General features: G+C 41.5%; 1 protein-coding gene across 4 annotated transcripts in view; it reads right to left on the bottom strand.

Annotated features, from left to right (window-relative positions):
- The window catches only part of LOC136864021 (zinc finger protein 277), a 190,149-nt gene that overhangs the window by 158,262 nt on the left and 11,723 nt on the right, over positions 1-20,164 (bottom strand). For all 4 annotated transcript variants that reach the window (XR_010859252.2, XM_067140522.2, XM_067140523.2 and 1 more), the window contains exon 2: positions 2,268-2,484. Coding sequence is in view for 3 of the 4 variants with exons in the window: in XM_067140522.2 (XP_066996623.1) it covers positions 2,268-2,470 (203 nt within the window). In the remaining variant the exon portion in view is untranslated. The remainder of the gene's footprint in view (positions 1-2,267; positions 2,485-20,164) is intronic.

The following is a 20,164-nucleotide window of genomic DNA, read 5'->3' as shown; positions in this document are numbered from 1 at the left end:
AGTTCTTGGTTCAGGGTACTTACAGGGGTTAGACAAGGCTGTAATCTTTGCTGTTTGTAATTTACATGGATCATCTGCTGAAAGGTATAAAATGGCAGGGAGGGATTCAGTTAGGTGGAAATGTAGTAAGCAGTCTGGCCTATGCTGACGACTTGGTCTTAATGGCAGATTGTGCCGAAAGCCTACAGTCTAATATCGTGGAACTTGAAAATAGGTGCAATGAGTATGGTATGAAAATTAGCCTCTCGAAGGCTAAATTGATGTCAGTAGGTAAGAAATTCAACAGAATTGAATGTCAGATTGGTGATACAAAGCTAGAACAGGCCGATAATTTCAACTATTTAGGTTGTGTGTTCTCCCAGGATGGTAATATAGTAAGTGAGATTGAATCAAGGTGTCGTAAAGCTAATGCAGTGAGCTCGCAGCTGCGATCAACAGTATTCTGTAAGAAGGAAGTCAGCTCCCAGACGAAACTATCTTTACATTGGTCTGTTTTCAGGCCAACTTTCCTTTACGGGAGCGAAAGCTTGGTGGACTCAGGATATCTTATTCATAAGTTAGAAGTAACAGACATGAAAATAGCAAGAATGATTGCTTGTACAAACAGGTGGGAACAATGACAAGAGGGTACTTGGAATGAGGAGATAAAGGTTAATTTAGGAATGAACTCGATGGATGAAGCTGTACACATAAACCAGCTTCGGTGGTGGGGTCATGTGAGGCGAATGGAGGAGGATAGGTTACCTAGGAGAATAATGGACTCTGCTATGGAGGGTAAGAGAAGTAGATTTAGACCAAGACGATGATGGTTAGACTCGGTTTCTAATGATTTAAAGATAAGAGGTATAGAACTAAATGAGGCCACAACACTAGTTGCAAATCGAGGACTGTGGCGATGTTTAGTAAATTCACAGAGGCCTGCAGACTGAATGCTGAAAGGCATAACAGTCTATAATTATAATGTATGTATGTATGTATGTATGTATGTTAAAATATCCTTAGAAGAGTTACCAAGGTCTATTTGTGCACTATAAAATCATATAATGCTCCAGTAGAAACCTTAATGTACAATACCTACTCGCTAAGCCTGCGGAGTTACTTCTGTAAACAATATTATATTTATCAAAAAGGCACAAATATGTGCAACATATTAAGGATGGAAATTGAAGAACACACTATAGGCTATATGTTGTGGTCATGAACAGGGCTGAGTTTTTTTATAAGTCTACAGGAATTTAATGATTTTGAAAGTGAACATTACTTCTTCATTGGTCACTAATGACTCTGTATAATGCAATGAATATAATTCCGATAGTTATTATAGACATTAAAAATATAAGTTCCTACCCATTGTGACAACCTCATACCAAGATTAAACTAATGCGTTTCTTCTTTACTGTGTTATCACAAAGAGAGTCCCTTGTCAACTAACGCATCAATAGGTATGCCATCGGAAGCGGCTGACGCATCGCAACTTCAGTGTTTATTTTATCTTGATGTATAACAGGGAGAATCAAAACAAACTCAGGTTAGTATAGTTCGGACAGTGGCAGACGAAATGCACAAGGTAAAATATTGTTTCAATTAACTTCCCAAAACGACTTTTGTCCAGCTAGATATGATTCCTGGCCCACTGTGCAGTGAGATGAAGTTCCTGAGGAGTATGGTAGGTAAGAAAAGGAGAGACAGAGCAAGAAATTTTGAAGTCAGAAAACAAAGGGGTAGAAAAAGTGAGTGAAAAGACGGAGAAGCATAAACTGAGATGGTTTGGGCATGTTATGAAGATGGAGGAGGGAAGGATACCAATTGGAGACTAAGATAGAAGGAAAGAGGGTAAGAGGCAGCCCACAGTAAGATAGATGGACTCTGTCAAGAACAGTATAAGAAAAAGAAGACTGGACTGGAATACGATTACTGAAGAGGAGTGATGGAAGGAGAGGCAATGGTGGAGAAGTACCATCAACATACCGACCTGGCGGGAGCTGGACAAGGGGACGTGAAAATTATGATTGCTGCCAAACTTAAAAGAGACAGTTATCATCAATATAGACTACCATAAACCACTCTGGTATCTGCTTTTTTGTTAAACTACTGAGGAAAGTAAGTTTCTAGTAAGTAATAGTTACCTACTTCTTACTTATATTCATTGTTAATACTTATGAAGTAAAATTCTAATCTCATAGGAAGTTTATGGTTACCACCACAAGGAGAAAAGTTTGTAAAATAATATAACCATGAGAACAAAGCAAAACTTATAAATAACCTACCCTTTAATATTGGCAATTTCCTCTATTCTGCCAATAATTATCTTGTGTTCAATGAACAAATGGGAAATTAAGTCCTGCTTCTTCATCGGTAACAGAAACTCTTCAGTGCACATCAAGCACTGGGTCAGGTGATGTCCAACAAAGTCTAACCCAGTTGACGGAGAACTGCGTACACTCTCTGGAATCTCTGGTGCTTCAGCCATGACTTGTTCTCCAACTGCAACACAATTTGCAAACAAGGATTTTTGAAATAATTGAAATTAGCAGTCGTATTCTACCGTCAATAAGATAGAAGAATATATATTGCTTTCCTAGCACCGAGCTCAATAGCTGCAGTCGCTTAATTGTGGGCAGTATCCAGTAATCGGGAGATAGTGGGTTCGAGCCCCACTGTCGGCAGCCCTGAAGATGGTTTTCTGTGGTTTCCCATTTTCACACCAGGCAAATGCCGGGGCTGTACCTTAATTTTTTTTTTTTGCTAGTTGCTTTTACGTCGCACCGACACAGATAGGTCTTAGGGCGACGATGAGACAGGAAAGGGCTAGGAGTGGGAAGGAAGCGGCCGTGGCCTTAATTAAGGTACAGCCCCAGCATTTGCCTGGTGTGAAAATGGGAAACCACGGAAAACCATTTTCAGGGCTGCTGACAGTGGGGTTCGAACCTACTATCTCCCGAATACTGGATACTGGCCGCACTTAGACGACTGCAGCTATCGAGCTCGGTGTACCTTAATTAAGGCCACGGCTGCTTCCTTCCAATTCCTAGGCCTTTCCTATCCCATCGTCGCCATAAGACATATCTGTGTCGGTGCGACGTAAAGCAAATAACGAAAAAAAAAGTAGCTTTCCTAGCACAACCTTAAAATGTATGGAATAAAACATTATGAGGTTAATAAACTTAACCCAATGAGTGCTACGCCCGCCTATAAACGGGCTGACGCGGCCGGTCCAACACTGCTACACCCGTCTAAAGACGGTGTGCGAGAATTTTAATTTTTTTTTAATTTCCCGGTTCACTCTCGAGTGCCAATTTGATCTCTAACATGTTCTGCCATCTGTTGAGCATTATGTAGAACTGACTGATCACAAATTATACCTTCAGGAAGTAACTTACAGAGCTTTTTGTGGACGTCTGTGGAGTTCATCTGTGACGTAAACAAACATGGCAATTGTTAAGCGATTTTGAAAATGAGAGTGATACAGGGAGTGCCGAAAATATTGTATGTGAGAAAGAAACAGAGCCTCCTTCTAAACAAAAGAAGAAAAGCACAGTGAGTTCAAAAGCTTTTTTTATCACTATTTTCATGGTGGACGGATTACTTTTCTCCACCAGGCTTTCAGGTAACTGTGACAGACTATGAGAGCCAAGTAGTGTTTGATGACAACCCGAAAATCATTGAGTTTTTAAAAACTTGTGTGCCAGTGGCGTTGGTGTAGATAGTTGAACAAATCGGTATCGCAAACAACCATTACAAAACATCAGGTTTAGGAAGTATTTTGAAATATCAACTTGTGTACTTCTAAGAAGCTACATGTATAAGTTGCCTACAGAATTTAGGAAATAATATTATTTTGGGCTCTTTACTCTGTATAAAGATAATGTACATATGGGCACAAAAGTGTAATTTTGTTTTCTCTCAAAATAATATTGAACATAAGTGTAGGATTTTCCATTTGCATTTAGATTTATAAATAATCAATATTTATAAACATTTTAAGGTAATCACCCCACTGATAAGTAAAAAATAGTGGCTTCTACATATTTTTTTACATATGAATGAAAAAACTCAGCACTGAGGTACCAAACAGTCAAATGGTAACTCAGCACTTAAAAGGTTAATGTCTCAGAAAAAAACACTGAAACTGGACAAAATAAGAGCAATTTAGTTTTCACCCCCAAACTGGGCACCACTCATTCGGTAATTTACTTTGAACTCCTTACCTGTATACATAATTAATCCTTATAACTGTCAATCCAATTTTCAACAATATGAGATTATGCTGATTACCATCTAGTGAAGTACACCATCATCTACAATTTCTACTACTGTGAACAGTAAGGTTTCAGTTAAACAGGTCATGAAAAAATGTACAGAACTAGATGCCAGTAGGAAAAATACTGCCACATAGCCAAATATTGCATTTGGGTTCTTGCACTGGATAACCCTTCAATGCTGAGCCATTACAGGAAATGAGACTCTTGGCTATTCAGCAAAAGCTTGCAGTAATAAAGGATAACCTTGAATACCACCCACACTTTTATTGCAAAACTATTGCTTATAAAAATCGGGTGCAGATCATATTCGAGCCTTTCATACTGTGGTTTCATAATACAGCCAACCCCCTGTATAATGCCTCCCAATACTCCACCACCCTCAGTTATTGCCCACGACAAGCAACGAACAGACAGAAATAGTAAAGTAACTACCTCGATATAATGCCAAACCTGCCTACTGACATTGGTGGCATGGATATAGAAGTTCTGCACAATATCAGAAATGTGCTCGAAATATCGCCAACAGCTGGTTTAAAATTACAGTATTGGCAGGAATCCAGAAATCCTTTCTTTGAATAGAAACATGGCTCTTGTCTGATCCTAGAGGAATGTGAGCAGGTTGAGTGTGCTACCTACCCTCATTACTTTCAGGTCACAATATAGAGTGGCCTGGTGCTGGGGATTAAATCATCTTGCCATAAATGGGAATTTCTTTAAGAATTAACATAACGGATTGTGTCTAAGAAAAGATTTGGAGCCTGGACACAGCAGTTTGAGGATAAAGAGCTTGATAGTAGGACATCTTGACCTGTTTTAAATTTCAGGCCTGTCTGTCCCGTGGTACAAGTACCCATGACGAATAAAGAAATTATATTATGCATGAAAGAAAAGAAACAAGCGTGTTCTTATAAAGAACACTATTGTCCTGTTAGTCAGAAGAACATTGCAAACCATTATTTATTATTGCGGGGAATGCCAGCCATAAGCAGAGGAAGTATTAGAGTATATAACATCTGTCACAGGATTGTTCTAATGCAGAATACTGACATTTTAAAATGCTGATTAACACTATTCCAGAAAACCCTATACAATACATCACTACGTAGTAGAGTTGGCTAGTGGGTGTATGCTTCAAGACACTGAGCTGGCCCAATCAGCTGTCCCACTGCCTCGACACATCAATGCTTCACTGTTTCGAAGCAGTGAAATTGCTTCGTATGTTGTGTCGCGTGAACAGGAAGTTCCAGTCGTTCTGTACATGTCAGCTACATAGATGCTTAGAAAAAGCAAAGCTTGGAATTGATAAAAGCGATGAGCATGTGGACTAGCTACCCTATTATTCGGCAAGATTCTGTGCAGGTAACATCGAGAGAAGTATTATTTACGCGAGTGCGGGTCAGAACTTATGTTTCTTGATCGTATGGGGACTTTAACTTTGGTTTAAGACGCTCAGTCTGCATTTCAATTATTCAAGATGATAAACTTTTGAGAATGGCTTTTATTTTTCGATTTCCAGAGGGAGAGAACAGTTTCATTTAATCATTTTGAATACATAGCAGCCTGTCTGTGTAAATAGTTTCCCGACGGCATAAACTTTACAATTTTCAGTCTTGCATATACATAGGAAATATCTGACCTAGTTACGGTGATATAAGAGGAGTTGTTCTGCTAGGCTGAATGAGGTAGTCAGTGGAAATTACCCCGGCCATAGTACTCTAGAAACCGGCAGGTTAATCTTGACCTAGTTTCTACATCGTGAACGAGGGGATGTTTTAGACGACATCCAGAAGCAGAAGCAGTGACAGAAAATACGACATCACTTTTCTACGCCAGAATGGAGACCAAAGGACTGATCCAAGTCTTTTCTGAAGGCATCATCATCGATATGGCTGGGTAAAACACGATGGGAGCCAGTTGCTCCTAAGGCAGGCGGCTAAATGAGTCAGCAAAATAGACGAGTACAAAATTTTCAATATAAATTCTGTGCATGTGGTTTAATGTAAAAAGGGGATAGGTTAGTTTAAATATTTAATTTCAGTAAGTTTAGCTTTTGTTTGGAAGGACTATGTCCGATTTAAAGTAAATGTTATGAAGCTTGTTAATGTAAATATTACTGTAATGTAAATATGCACCGTTTGCAAAAGGTCACAGCTTGCTTTCTTTTCATTTTATGCAGATTTTTAGCTGAGTTGTTAGTGTCATTTCTTTTACGAGTCAGCTTCTTATTTTAGTCTCATTTATTTCGATTTGTTTTGCTTGATGTTTGAGACGCAGTGTACATCTCGGGGCTTAAATGTAAATAAGAATTTAAATTAAAGTCAGGAAGGACTAGATTAAAGTATTAAGGGGAGCTCAAAGTGTAAGGAAACATACTGTCACGTTTTCTGGGATTCCTTGCATGTGTGAATGAGTGTGTGAGATGGTGGAGTTTGGATCCACAAATTTTCATAGCGTCATCTTCGTGATCATTTTGCATATCAAGATGAGCGTAAATTAGTGTTTGATTCACGAGTTCCTTGAATGCAGTTTCGTATTTCAAGTTCCGAATAGTTAGAATCAAACTTCTGTAAATTTATTATTATTATTATTATTATTATCATCAATGCTAGTTTCTTGAGTTGTAAGATTGAAATATTTCAGTAACTTTTCGATGTTCAGACATGATCAATTGTCTATGTGGCAATTTCCTAGTTTCAGATTATGATATTTATTACAGAGTTGGCCACTTTATTATTCATGTTAAACTTTACAAGCACGAGTGCTTTGATTTGTGACCAGTGCGGTCTTGTTTCTTTTCATGCGAGTGAATGTTAGACGACGTCATTTATATTTGTATCAGTTTTCGGCAACTTCAGGACATGTGATGATTTTGTGTGATTATAAGTAAGAGGATGCGTTCCTCATTGGGAAAGGCCTGCATTTTATGATCGTGTGACTTGCCTCGGGTAGACTGTTGAGCAGCGTGTGCAAAGGTTTGGACGCTGTGTTTTTTTTAAATTTTTGCTGCTTTATTTTGGGAGACTGAATCTCTGCTTTTGAGTCATTCTGCCGTGTGTTGGCGAGGGCGACGTGTGTCTACTGAGGAGAGTCTTATTTTAGCAGCCTATATAAATGATTTTATTGATTTTTTGTCCATGTTACTACGGTTGTTGCAGTAGTTGAGATTTTTATATCGCGACGTTTAGTTTGGATTTTCTTTTGTGATATAACCCCGCTGAGGAACATTCGTGTCATGTGATTTATTTCAGGAACCAACGTTGAGATATGTGTTGAAAATTAAAGCCTACTTTGTTATCAATTTTTTTTGCAAGTAGCTTTACGTCGCACTGACACAGATGTCTTATGGCGACGATGAGATAGGAGAGCCCTAGGAGTTGGAAGGAAGCGGCCATGGCCTTAATTAAGGTACAGACCCAGCATTTGCCTGGTGTAAAAATGGGAAACAGCCGGGCTGAGTGGCTCAGGCGGTTAATGAGCTGGCCTTCTAACCCCAACTAGGCAGATTCGATCCTGGCTCAGTCCGGCGGTATTTGAAGGTGCTCAAATACGACAGCCTCGTGTTGGTAGATTTACTGGCACTAAAAGAACTCCTGCGGGACTAAATTCCGGCACCTCGGTGTCTCCGAAGACCATAAGAGTAGTTAGTGGGACGTAAAGCAAATGACATTAAAAATGGGAAACCCCAGAAAACCATCTTCAGGGCTGCCGACAGTGGTATTCGAACCCACTATCTCCCAGATACAAGCTCACAGCCGCGCGCCTCTAACTGCACGGCCAACTCGCCTGGTACTTTGTTATTTTATATGAATTTGTACCATGTAATTTATTTTAAGAATCTACGTTGATTTGTTTTTGTCGTTATAAAGTCCACCAGTTGATTGATTTTGACCGAGCTCGATAGCTGCAGTCGCTTAAGTGCAGCCGGTATCCAGTATTCGGGAGATAGAAGGTTCGAACCCCACTGTCGGCAGCCCTGAAGATGGTTTTCCGTGGTTTCCCATTTTCACACCAGGCAAATGCTGGAGCTGTACCTTAATTAAGGCCACGGCCGCTTCCCTCCCACTCCTAGCCCTTCCCTGTCCCATCGTCGCCATAAGACCAATCTGTATCGGTGCGACGTAAAGCAACTAGCAGAGAAAAAAGATTTTGTGTCATATCATTTATTTTAGGAACCTCGTTGAATAGGAAGTGTTGCTTAAAGTGTAAATTTATTTCCTTGTATTTTCCATAGAGTCTTTTGAGTGAGTGAGGATTGCGTAAATGCCACGTGCTTTTCTTGGTGAGCCCTGGAAAATATGACATCATGTTTTTGTTTCTTTGATTGTGAATATTTGCCTTTTATGTGATTTTATTGTGTATGGCTCTGACCCACAGTGTTCTGTTGTGCTCATGAGGTCGCTCATGATTGAGGTGTATATATTTGTGTATAGGATGTTTTACCACTCAGCGTGTTATATATTATACAGTTAGATTCGTTTCCATCTCCCCTTTGCGCATTAAATCACATATTTTCTTAAAGTTAGGGTGCCCCACTGCAATGTCAAGTGTGCAGGAAAGGGGAACATACTCATCTACAGTTCAACGTGTTAGCAAAATAGTAAAGCCAGGAGCGTGGTGCCAGCACGCAAGCCCAAGGTGTAAAATTAATAAAACTTCGAGATTTGATTTGATATGTTAATTATGTGTGTTGGCATACATTGTATATTTGTAATATATTTTGGTTCACAAGATAGATTTTATCAAGCTGAAAGAAAAGTCATGTATAAATTTGGATCATTTGATACTTTTTGCTATTTTCTAAATATTTTTCTGGTTTATTTTAATAAACAGATTTTCCTCCAAAACTGACGTCATGCTTCGCGTTGCTTTATTTGTAGCTTTAGTTGACCTCACCGTGCCCATATTAGTTATATATTCCCCATCAAATCCAGGGTGTAGGCCTATGGAATTTTAGGGCAATTTTTTAAATCATAGTTCAAACTGAGCATCCCTGGGAGTGGCTGACTAGTCTGGGGCAAAATATCTTGATAGTAGAAATGCTGCTAGTTGCTTTACGTCGCACCAACACAGATAGGTCTTATGGCGACGATGGGACAGGAAAGGGCTAGGAGTAGGAAGGAAGCGGCCGTGGCCTTAATTAAGGTACAGCCCCAGCATTTGCCTGGTGTGAAAATGGGAAACCACGGAAAACCATTTTCAGGGCTGCCGACTGTGGGGTTCGAACCTACTATCTCCCGAATACTGGATACTGGCTGCACTAAAGTAACTGCAGCTATCGAGCTCGGTGATAGTAGAAACGGGGACAATACCTATTGCAGATGAAAATAATGAACATTTACTTAATGAACTAACAATGTGTTGAGAACACCTATTTGCATTGAAATTTACACGAATATCATTCTTTTTTGTTAACCATCATCACTAATGGCCATGGCCTTAATTAACGTACAGCCCCAGCATTTGCAGGTGTGAAAATGGGAAACGATGGAAAGCCATTTTCAGGATTGCAGACAGTGGGATTCAAACCCACTCTCTCCTGAATGCAAGCTCACATCTACATGACCCTAAACCAAATGGTCAGCTCCCTCGGTTTATACAATTCAATTGTAGCCATATTGCTTGCAATATCTTCAATACCAAGCTATTCTGATAAAGAGAACCAAAAGCTGTAAACAGAAATACCCTGTATCAGGTTCTTTCAGTTGGAAATACACTCAACAAATCAACTAGATATAAAGTACAGATTAATTACCTGTTAGGAAAATGCAACCATCATGAGCATTTCTGCATACTCTGGTTTCAGCCACCTCCTCTCACTACCCCCATCATAATATCCACATTTGATGTAGGTACGGTACCACATAGCTTGTAGAAAAGTCTTCATGAATTTGGTATAGTCCTCTTTCAGGGAGAAGGAAAGACTGCAAATGTTCAATGAAGAGGTATCCCACCAGGACATTTTGATAGCCAAGAATGAAAGGGTAACAACTAAAAAAATTGGCATGTTTTAGATTTTACCATCAATATATAGCTTATTTCAAACTCTACAACCTCCGATGCAGCTGTGCGCATGCATTTGGGAGGTGGTGGGTTCGATCCCCACAGGCTCGGAGCTTCGTATTTTGTCCGTTGTACTGGCTTTAAATGGAACTATGTATCTGGTGACGCCACAACCAGGCAACCAGTCCGTGAGAAAACAACAGATGATATCTAGTCCGAAGATATCTGGTTCAGCGGTTTGTGGACTTCTATTGGCTTTGTCCAGTGATATACAACTGAACCCAGGACCCCAGCAAGACAGTGGTATGAACTTCTTCTACCAAAATGTAGGGAGCATGTGTAATCCTTTGACGGACTTTAACCTCGCTTTCAGTGACACCAGTAAAGATAGTATTTGTATAGTTGAAAGTTGGTTACCGTAAATGATTCTGTTGGTGGTATTGAACTGTCGTATATTGATTACGGTGCGTTTAGTCAAAACAGACATCAGGTCCACAGTAGCAAAGTGAAAAGGGGAGAGATTATGGTTACCGTGAAATCTGCTCTAGGGCTAGTTTCCCGGCCAAAGTTAGCGGGAGACTGGGAGTGTCTCGTGGTCAAGGCCACCCCAAGACCAGAAAGGGCTGTGTTTGTAGTATGCTGCTACCTGCCACCAGACAAAGTGACTGCTAGGATGAGTAATCTACGAACAACAATGGCCAACATCACAAATGTTTTAAACCCACAGGATATTCTTGTAGTTTGTGGAGACTTTAACAATCAGGCATTTGGCTTGGAATCCTGGTCGTGTTATAAAACAAAGATGTGCGGAAGCATTCTTACTTCTTGAACTCACCAGTGAATTTGGATTCAAGTAAATGTGTTGATTCTCAACAAGAAATGGGAACTTCCTGCATCTTGTTCTAGTCTCAGAGCAATACTATGGACACCGCGACTGCTTTGAGACAGAAAAGGTAATTACAACCGACCATCGAGCGGTAGAATTCACGTTATCTTTACCGCGAGTTATGCGCCCCCATGCCGCAGAGGAAATTAATGTTCAGATGGACTATGGCCGAGTTTCCTCAAATGAGAGATCTCCTTTCGTTGTGTCCTTGGAATTTAATAGAACATTCCCCCTCCGTCGATGAGGCGTTAACACTTTTTATATATATTATTTCAATTTGTTTTACGTCGCCCCGACAAAGATAGGTCTTATGGCGACGATGGGAGAGGAAAGGCCTAGGAGTGGGAAGGAAGTGGCCGTTGCCTCAATTAAGGTACAGCCTGGTGTGAAAATGGGAAACTACGGAAAATCATCTTCAGGGCTGCCAACAGTGGGGCTCAACCCCACTATATCCCAGATGCAAGCTCACAGCTGCACGCCCCTACACGCACGGCCAACTCGCCCGGTGTTAACACTTTTTTACGACCTCCTTCGCACTGTAATCAAAGACACTGTACTGTCCCGGATAGTTAGCACGCAGAAGTACCCATGCTGGTACAACACAGAGGTAACAGATAATTTAAAAGATAGAAGAGGGCAAGAAGGAAGTTTCAAAAAACAGGCCGTAGTAGTGATTATGTGCAATTTTTGACCATACGTGGTGAATTCAACCGTCTTCAGCTCAAAAAGTATAGAAACTATATAACATTGATGGAATCAAAATTCGCTGCCAACCCAAAGTGTTTTTGGAACTTTGTAAACAACAAACGGAAGTAATCTCACCTGCCATCTACTACGCTTCAGGACGGGAAAGAACTGCAAGACAAAAGGAGCATCTTGGACAGTTTTGCAGACACATTTGAAAAATATCACTCGCCTACCGCAAAGTGTAATCTGTCCACTCCGTGCGTATGTGATATAGGCCTAACATCAATAGTGACCTCTCCAGCAGAGGTAGCTTCAATTCTTGAATCTTTGGATACCTCCAAATCATTTGGTCTGTATGACGTACTAACGCATCCACAAAGGCGCACACGAGATGCTGTCAGTTGGTACAATTATTTTTATTTACATGTATTTACAAATTAAACACACACACATAACTTTAATAGCTGTTGGCACAAACAAAACACTCACATCACAAACCACCATTTTGACAAAAGCCAATCCTTCCACATGGAGAATACAACCTTGGAACATAAATAAAACAGTTGACTGCTTAAAAGCATGTCCACACGTGGTCACAAGCATAACCTTGCCACACAATAACTCTCTTTCAAAAACTCACTTAACAGTACCTAACTTCACCGTCAAGATCGCCTCTTTATATAGGTATCCTGGCCAGGCTTAAAGTAAGATACATTACAAGCAATACCTTCTTGAAAACTCGAGAGTGCATAATACATGGATTATAATGTATGGAATATTGTCAATCGTTCTTGTCTACCTATTATCATTCTGGAAGTTACAGCGTGTTTCACAATTATGGATTACAAATTACAGTAAGAATAAATTATATAATATTAATTTACAGGTATATACATTAACTAAACTCATATAAATATTTATGTACAACACATGTTTCATGACATAACCTCACAAGCAGTGCGATCATATTGTATGTACATATGATATAATAATAATAATAATAATAATAATAATAATCATAATCATAATAATACTAAATGGATGTAACACTTCATAGCTATACAAGTAGTAATAATAATAATAATAATAATAATAATAATAATAATAGTACAATAATTATAATTCGAGCTCAATATCTGCATTAGTTACCAATGGGTGAGAGAATATTATTTTCAAGTTATAACTGTTTATCACACTTGCATCAATATCCCCCCTATAACTAGAAACAATTTCCACACTTTGTCACACGTCGACTTAGCCCTGGATGTAGATTGTATATTCTTTCTTCCTTGATGTCACTGGATGTGCTCTCCTCCTCTTGACCAGCATGTGCCGTGTTGGAGGTCGGGGTTGCCTTGCTCCCAGCCTCTTCCTCGATGATAGTCGTCGTGTTCTCCTTGGCCTGGGTAAGCGATCTCTTCTCGGCCAAAGCTTGCTTCTCCTTGATATTCTGCTGCTGCCACTCTGCCAGGGAAACAGCTCCATCATCTTGACCCGAAGTGGGTGGTGATCAAATCTTCCAATCCCCCGTGCCATACAGCTGTTGACCAAGAAACAGCTCCACTGGGGAATAGCCGGTGACGCGGTTGATGCGTCGTCGCAGGGCAAAGAGTGACTGCGGTATCTGACGGTTTCACAGTCAATGTTCTTTTGTCTATCAGGTGGACTCGTAGCATCCTTTTCAGCTCCTGGTTCCGTCACTCCATTGGATTTGCCCTTGAGTTGTAGATAGGGGTGGTCCAGTGCTCCACACCCCATTCCGTCATCATTTGCTGCCACTTCCTCGACGTGAACTGACTTCCGTTGTCTGACAGAATGCACTGTGGATAACCGTAGCAGCAGGATACCTAGTCTTGTAGCAGACTGGTGATGCGTCCCGTCGTTGCTTCAGGTATCAGAACGGCCTGAATCCATCTTGTGAAGAGGTCAGTGATTACTAGGAGTCCTGTTTTACCCCGTGGTGTTCTAGGGTAAGGACCCATCAAGTCCAGGGCTACGACCTCCCACGGGCGTTGTGGCCGTCTTCCTCGTTGGCTGGACTCTGCCTTCCTGTTGCTTGCCTTGGTACAGGCACAGATGTAGCACCCCTTCACGTAGTCCAGGATGTCTTTCCGCATGTTGACCCAGAGGAATCTTCATCGGATAGACTGATACGTCTCTTTGCCTCCTGGACGTCAGGCTTACTTGCTATCGTGCAACTTTTCGAGGATGTCCGTCGTGTGTTGTCTGGGGATCGCTATTTGCTTTACGTCGCACCGACACAGATATGTCTTATGGCGATGATGGGATAGGAAAGGCCTAGAAATGGGAAGGAAGCGGCCGTGGCCTTAATTAAGGTACAGCCCCGGCATTTGCCTGGTGTGAAAATGGGAAACCATGGTAAACCATCTTCAGGGCTGCCGACAGTGGGGCTCGAACCCACTATCTCCTGATTACTGGATACTGGCCGCACTTAAGCGACTGCAGCTATCGAGCTCGGTGTGTCTAGGGATCACCACTACTGCAGGCGTGTCGGAGAGGTGTGACCTGTACATCAAGAGTCCTCCGTCAACCCGGAAGCTCTTGTAGCACATCTTGAATTCCCTCGGGACAAGTTGGCTATCGGGTTCTGTCTCCTAATCCACTGCACCATGGTCCTACAGGGCTTGTCTTGTTCCTCCCACTGTTTGATCACTCCCAGATCAAGTTCCTTCTTGATGGTCATAAAAACAGGTTCCTTAGGCTCACTCTGGTGTTTTTGTGGGAACTCCCTCTCGACAAAGGTGCTCTTAGCTTCAGGTTCCATCGCCGGGTGCCTAGATAAGCTGTCTTCCCCTATGTTCGTCGGTCCTGGGACGTGACACACATCCAAATCAAATTCTGCGATTAACACAGCCCATAGTATCAATCTGGATTTTGAAGTAGAGACTGAGTTCAACCACTTGAGAGCAGCATTATCGGTGAACAGCTGGAACTTCCCTCCCTCCAACTAGCCTCTGAATTTGCCCATGGCCCACGCAACAGCTAAGGCTTCCTTCTCGCCAGTGCAGTAGCGTTGTTCGGTGGGAGATAGCTTCCTGCTGGCATACTCCATGATGTCCCTTCCGCCGTCACTACTCTTCTGGAATAATACTGCCCCTAAGCCGGAGTCGCTGGCGTCCGTCTGCAAGCACATCTTCTGTTGAGGTTCGGGATGGGCTAGACCGGAAATGTTGCATATCGCAGGCCTTAATGCCTTGGAATGCTGCCTCTTCTTTGCTGGTCCATCGGAACGGGCAGTTGTTATGGAGTACATCGGTGACTGGTATTGCCTTCCCTTCAAAGTGGGACACGAAGCTACTATACCATCCACACAAGCCAAGGAACTGACGTACTTTTCGCTTGGTCCATGGGCGTTCAGCTTCTTCGATAGCTCGATTCTTCTCCGGTGGCCTTTCTAACCTTTCAGAGGTTAGGACATGGCCAAGATATTGTACGCGGAACTGGGCGAAGTGGCACTTCTCCAATTGGTAGGTCAGTCCATGAATCTTCAGTTATTCCAGCACTTTCCTCAGATGTACAAGGTGTTCTTGAAAATTCTTGCTGTGAATTAAAATGTCGTCGAGATAGACTTGGCAAAAATCGCCAACATATCCTAATAATACTTCATCCATCAGTTGCATGAAGGTGGCAGGAGCATTCTTCAATCCAAAGGGCATTACTGCAAACTGGTACAATCCTCTCGGTGTCACGAAAGCGGTCAGTGGTCCAGAACCTTCCTCGACCTCCACTTGCCAGTATCCGGAGTTGAGATCCAGCGTGCTGAAAATCCTAAATCCACTTACTTGTTTCAGTGAGTCTTTCAGGTCAGGCATGGGGTAGGCATCACTAACGGTCTTCTTGTTCAACCTGCGGAAGTCCACACGGTCGATACACCCCATTCTTCTTCTTCTTTGGTAGGATGATACGTGAAGCCCAACAGGATGTAGAGGGGTTGATGAGACTTTGCCCTTACATCTCTTGAATCTTCTGGATGACGAAGTTGCGCTCATCCAAGTTGATTGGATATGGACGTTGCTTGATGGGTGAGGTGTGCGTTACTGTGGTAGTCCGTCCTATTTTGTTGGTGATGACTTCCGGAATGTCTTTTAAGGAGCATCTCAGCTCCTCTTCTTCACTCAGTCGGTGTTAACTGGAGATCTCCCAGGTTTACGTTGACTTCTGAATCCTTGCGAGTCCAGAGATTTCTAGCGTGCCAGGCGACCCTCAGACGTCTGTCTTTTCCCAAAAAGACTTCATAAGTTGCATAGTCTAGGATCACCTTGTATTCCACCAGAAAGTCATGAACTAATATGATGTCAGGTATCAGGTTCTGAATCACTGCAACATCAATTACAATAGGCATGTTCATGCATTTAGCAGTAAGGTTAGCCTATCCTTGGATGGAATAGCTTACCTCATCCGCTGCTCCCACTACCCTTCCAAGGTAGTGAGACTTCATAGGTGGTAATAATCCGGCGACAGTCCCATTGGCAAAGGAATGTCTTGCTTGGTTGTCGAGTACGGTTGAAAAATTCTCGCTCCCAATCCTTAAGATAATAGCTGGGTGAGGTTGGCCTATTCTACGCACAATCTGACCAATCCCTCTCCTACCTGACCAGGGTTGCTTATCTGTCAGGTCTTGAGGCGCATTCCTGTTCCCGGTGCCATCCTCCCTCAATCCAGAATGGGCCGGATCTAGTTTTCTGACGTCAAGGCTGGGCATTTGTTCTTCAGGTGTCCCGCTCTTCCACACTGGTAGCACTTGCTAACTGCGCTGGTCTCTTTTGTAGCTTTACTCTTATGTTCTTCCTCCAGCTGGGTGATTATTCTGTGTAGATCATCAAAAGCATCTGGGTTGTGATACTTTCACTAGGGGCCGAATCTTATTCTGGAGTAGCTCTGTGATATCTGGTAAGATCTCGTTTTCGCTTCCTTCCGAATGCAGACGCTTGAAGAGTTGGTACTTCTGTAGGATGAAGGTGCTAGCTCCCATGCCAGTGGGTTGAGCCTCAGTCAGTAGCTTCCTTTTCACGGAGCTCTTTACCCCTTGAGAATTAAACCTAGCGAGGAATTCCCTCTTGAAGGCCGTCCAGTTTAGATTTAAACCCTTCAAGTTGTTCCACCAAGTAGCAGCTTGCCCGTTTAATCGCGGTGTGATGAGTTGCACGAAGATGTATCCTGGTAAATTAGTCCTTCCTAATAGGTTGACCAATTCCTCAGCGAAGCTAGTCGAGTTCTCCTCCCGTTGCCTGTGAAATTCCGGAAGGCTCTCTATAATCACCTTCGGGTCTAGGTGTCCTGTATTGCCGGATAGGTCTGAGGAGTTCAGAGGTGTAGCGGTAGTTTCAATCTATCTTCCACCGCGTGAAGGATGCTTTCCCTTATATTCTGCACATCTCCCTTGGTGGTTGAAATCCGGTTTTCTATCCTTCCTTCAACAGCAGAAAAACCGCGCCCAAGATTTCCCTCAACGGCAGATATACGGCTTTCAAAATTTCCCTCGATGTTAGGAATCCTCCGCTCAACCTGTTGTTTTATACCGGAAACCTGGATTTCCACCTCCTCCTTGAGGTCCAGGATATCCTCTTCAAGCTGGCTTACTCTACTATCTATCTGGTCAACCCATCCCAGTTTCGACATGACGTCCGATATCTGCCGCGTTAATCGATCGGTAACGTCGCTTATTTGCGATGAAATTTTGTCAGTTACGGTTGAAATTCTCGATTCTAGACCCTGTTCTACATTGTAGACCTGTGTGTACACTTGTGCTATCTGTCTGGTTAGAACTGAGTTAGCTTGAGAAATTTCTTCTGAAATTTTGCCTGAAAGTTTGTCATTTATGTCTGAAATTTTGTCATTTAGTGCCTGCATCATGGTCATTAAGTCTGAACACATTTTAGGGATATTTACCTCTTCTTCTGTCTCGGAATCTTCATCGACTTGGATGAAAAACTTTTCAGGATCTACCCCCTTCTCTACGAGATCTTCCCGTAGTCGCGCCTGTAGCGATTTCTTCTTCCCGTTCGTCAGCAGATTCCTCTTGGTAAGTTCGTCTTTGAGCTGTTTGAGTGACATATTCTCCATGACTTGCATTACTATCTACTTCACTCGTATTCACTCGTAAATTTTTACGTCCTCGTCACAGTCGCCAGTTAACGTATCCACAAAGACCCACAAGAGATGCTGTCAGTTGGTACAATTATTTTTATTGACATGTATTTACAAATTAAACACATACATAACCTTAATCGCCGTTGGCACACACAAAACACTCACATCACAAACCGCCATTTTCACAAAAGCCAATCTTTGCACATGGAGAATACAACCTCGGAACACAAATAAAACAGTTGACTGCTTAAAAGCATGTCCGCACGTGCCCACAAGCATAACATTGCCGCACAATACTCTCTTCCACCAACTCACTTAACAGTAACTAACTTCACCGTCAAGATCGTCTCTTTATATAGGTATCCTGGCCAGGATTCCAGAAAGATACATTACAAGCAATATCTTCTCGAATATTTGAGAGTGCATAATACATAGATTATAATGTATGGAATATTGTCAATCGTTCTTGTCTACCTATTACCATCTGGAAGTTACAGTGTGTTTCACAATTATGGTTTACAAAATACGACAAGAATAAATTATATAATTTTAATTTAATATTTACATTAACTGAACTCATATAAATATTTATGTACAACACGTTTCATGACATAACCTTACAAACAGCGTGATCATATCGTATGCACATATGATGTAATAATAATAATAATAATAATACTAAATGGATGTAACACTTCATAGCTATACATACAAGTAATAATAATCGTAAAATAACAATGATGATAATAATAATAACAATTACAATAGTAAAATAATAACAATTTGAGCTCGATATTTGCATTAGTTACCATGGGTGAGGGAATATTGTTTCCAAGTTATAACTGTTTATCACACTTGCGTCAGTACCCGCAATTGTTTTGAATGAATGTGCATCGGAGTTAAGTAGGGCACTTAGCGTCGTAATGCATGTCGTTCTCATCAGGATATTTTCTGTGTGAGGGGAAGGTTACGTCATTCCAATCTTCAAGAAAGGAGATAATATGGTGTTTGATAACTAATAGGCCTGTTGTGTTACTGTCCCGGATTTCAAAGGTGGCAGAGAAGATTGTGTATAAGAGATTGTACAGTTCAGTTTCAAAGTATATTAATATAGCTGAGCATGGTTTTGTACTGAAACGCTGTACCATGTCCAATATGGCGGTGTATATCAATTTAATTTCAGAATCTCTGGATAAGAGGCAACAAGTGGATGTTGTTTACACGGACTTCTCCACAGCCTTTGATTCAGTTCAACATGATGCTCTACTCATCAAATTGTCAACATACGGGATAGGAGGTAGTGCTCTGGAGTGCATTAGAATCAATCTCACTAACAGGGTTTGCATCACATGAATGAGATGTATTACGTCAAAGCCGTACCACCCTACTTCTGGTGTCCCCCAAGGCTCTTTGCTGGGCCCTCTTTTCTTTGTCATATTAATAAATGATATAACAACCTTTAGACAATACAGTAATGCCTTCTCTATGCTGATGATCTGAAGATCTTTAAGGTGATAAATACTGAGTTGGACTGTAAGTTGCTACAGTCTGACTTACACCTCGTAAGTAACTTGTGTAAAACGTGGCTACTTGTTTTGAATACTTGAAAATGCAATGCAATTACATTTTCACGTAAGCTGGAACCGGTAAACTAACTTTACCATTTTCAAATAGCTCGTGTGAATGAAATAAATGCTCTTGGTGTGACACTTTCAAACTGTTACGGTCTTTCCTTTGAGAAACATTTAGACAAGATTTCTAGGAAAGGGTTTAAATCACTTGGCTTTCTGAAAAGAAACTGCGCCAAATCTGTTTCTCCCAGAACTCTAATAACTTTTATTTACACTCTAAATCAGGCCATCGTTAGAATACTGTTGCGAGGTGTGGCTACCTTTTCAGCAGTCATCATCATCATCATTTTACAGTTCCAGTTTCCCGGGTACTGTTGGCGAGCTTCTTTTATTCTGTCTTATTGAGATACATTTTGTTGTTAATGACGTCCTCCAGTGTCTTTCCCTGATCTGCTATGTCCATCCAATGGGTTCTTGGTCTTCATTGCCACATGTTGCTCCAAGTTAACATATGCTGCCCTTGTTGGCTCCTTCCTCATTACATACCCAAACCACCTCAGTCTGGACATGATGATCCGATCTAACACTGATGTAACAATCCTAGCTTCCTTCCTAACCACATCATTCCTCAACTTGTCCAGTTTGGT

The sequence above is a fragment of the Anabrus simplex genome, chromosome 2 (assembly GCF_040414725.1).
Source record: "Anabrus simplex isolate iqAnaSimp1 chromosome 2, ASM4041472v1, whole genome shotgun sequence".
Taxonomy (NCBI): Eukaryota; Metazoa; Arthropoda; class Insecta; order Orthoptera; family Tettigoniidae; genus Anabrus; species Anabrus simplex.
The sequence above is the reverse complement of the archived record's forward strand: the minus strand, read 5'-3'. Positions and strand labels throughout refer to the sequence as shown.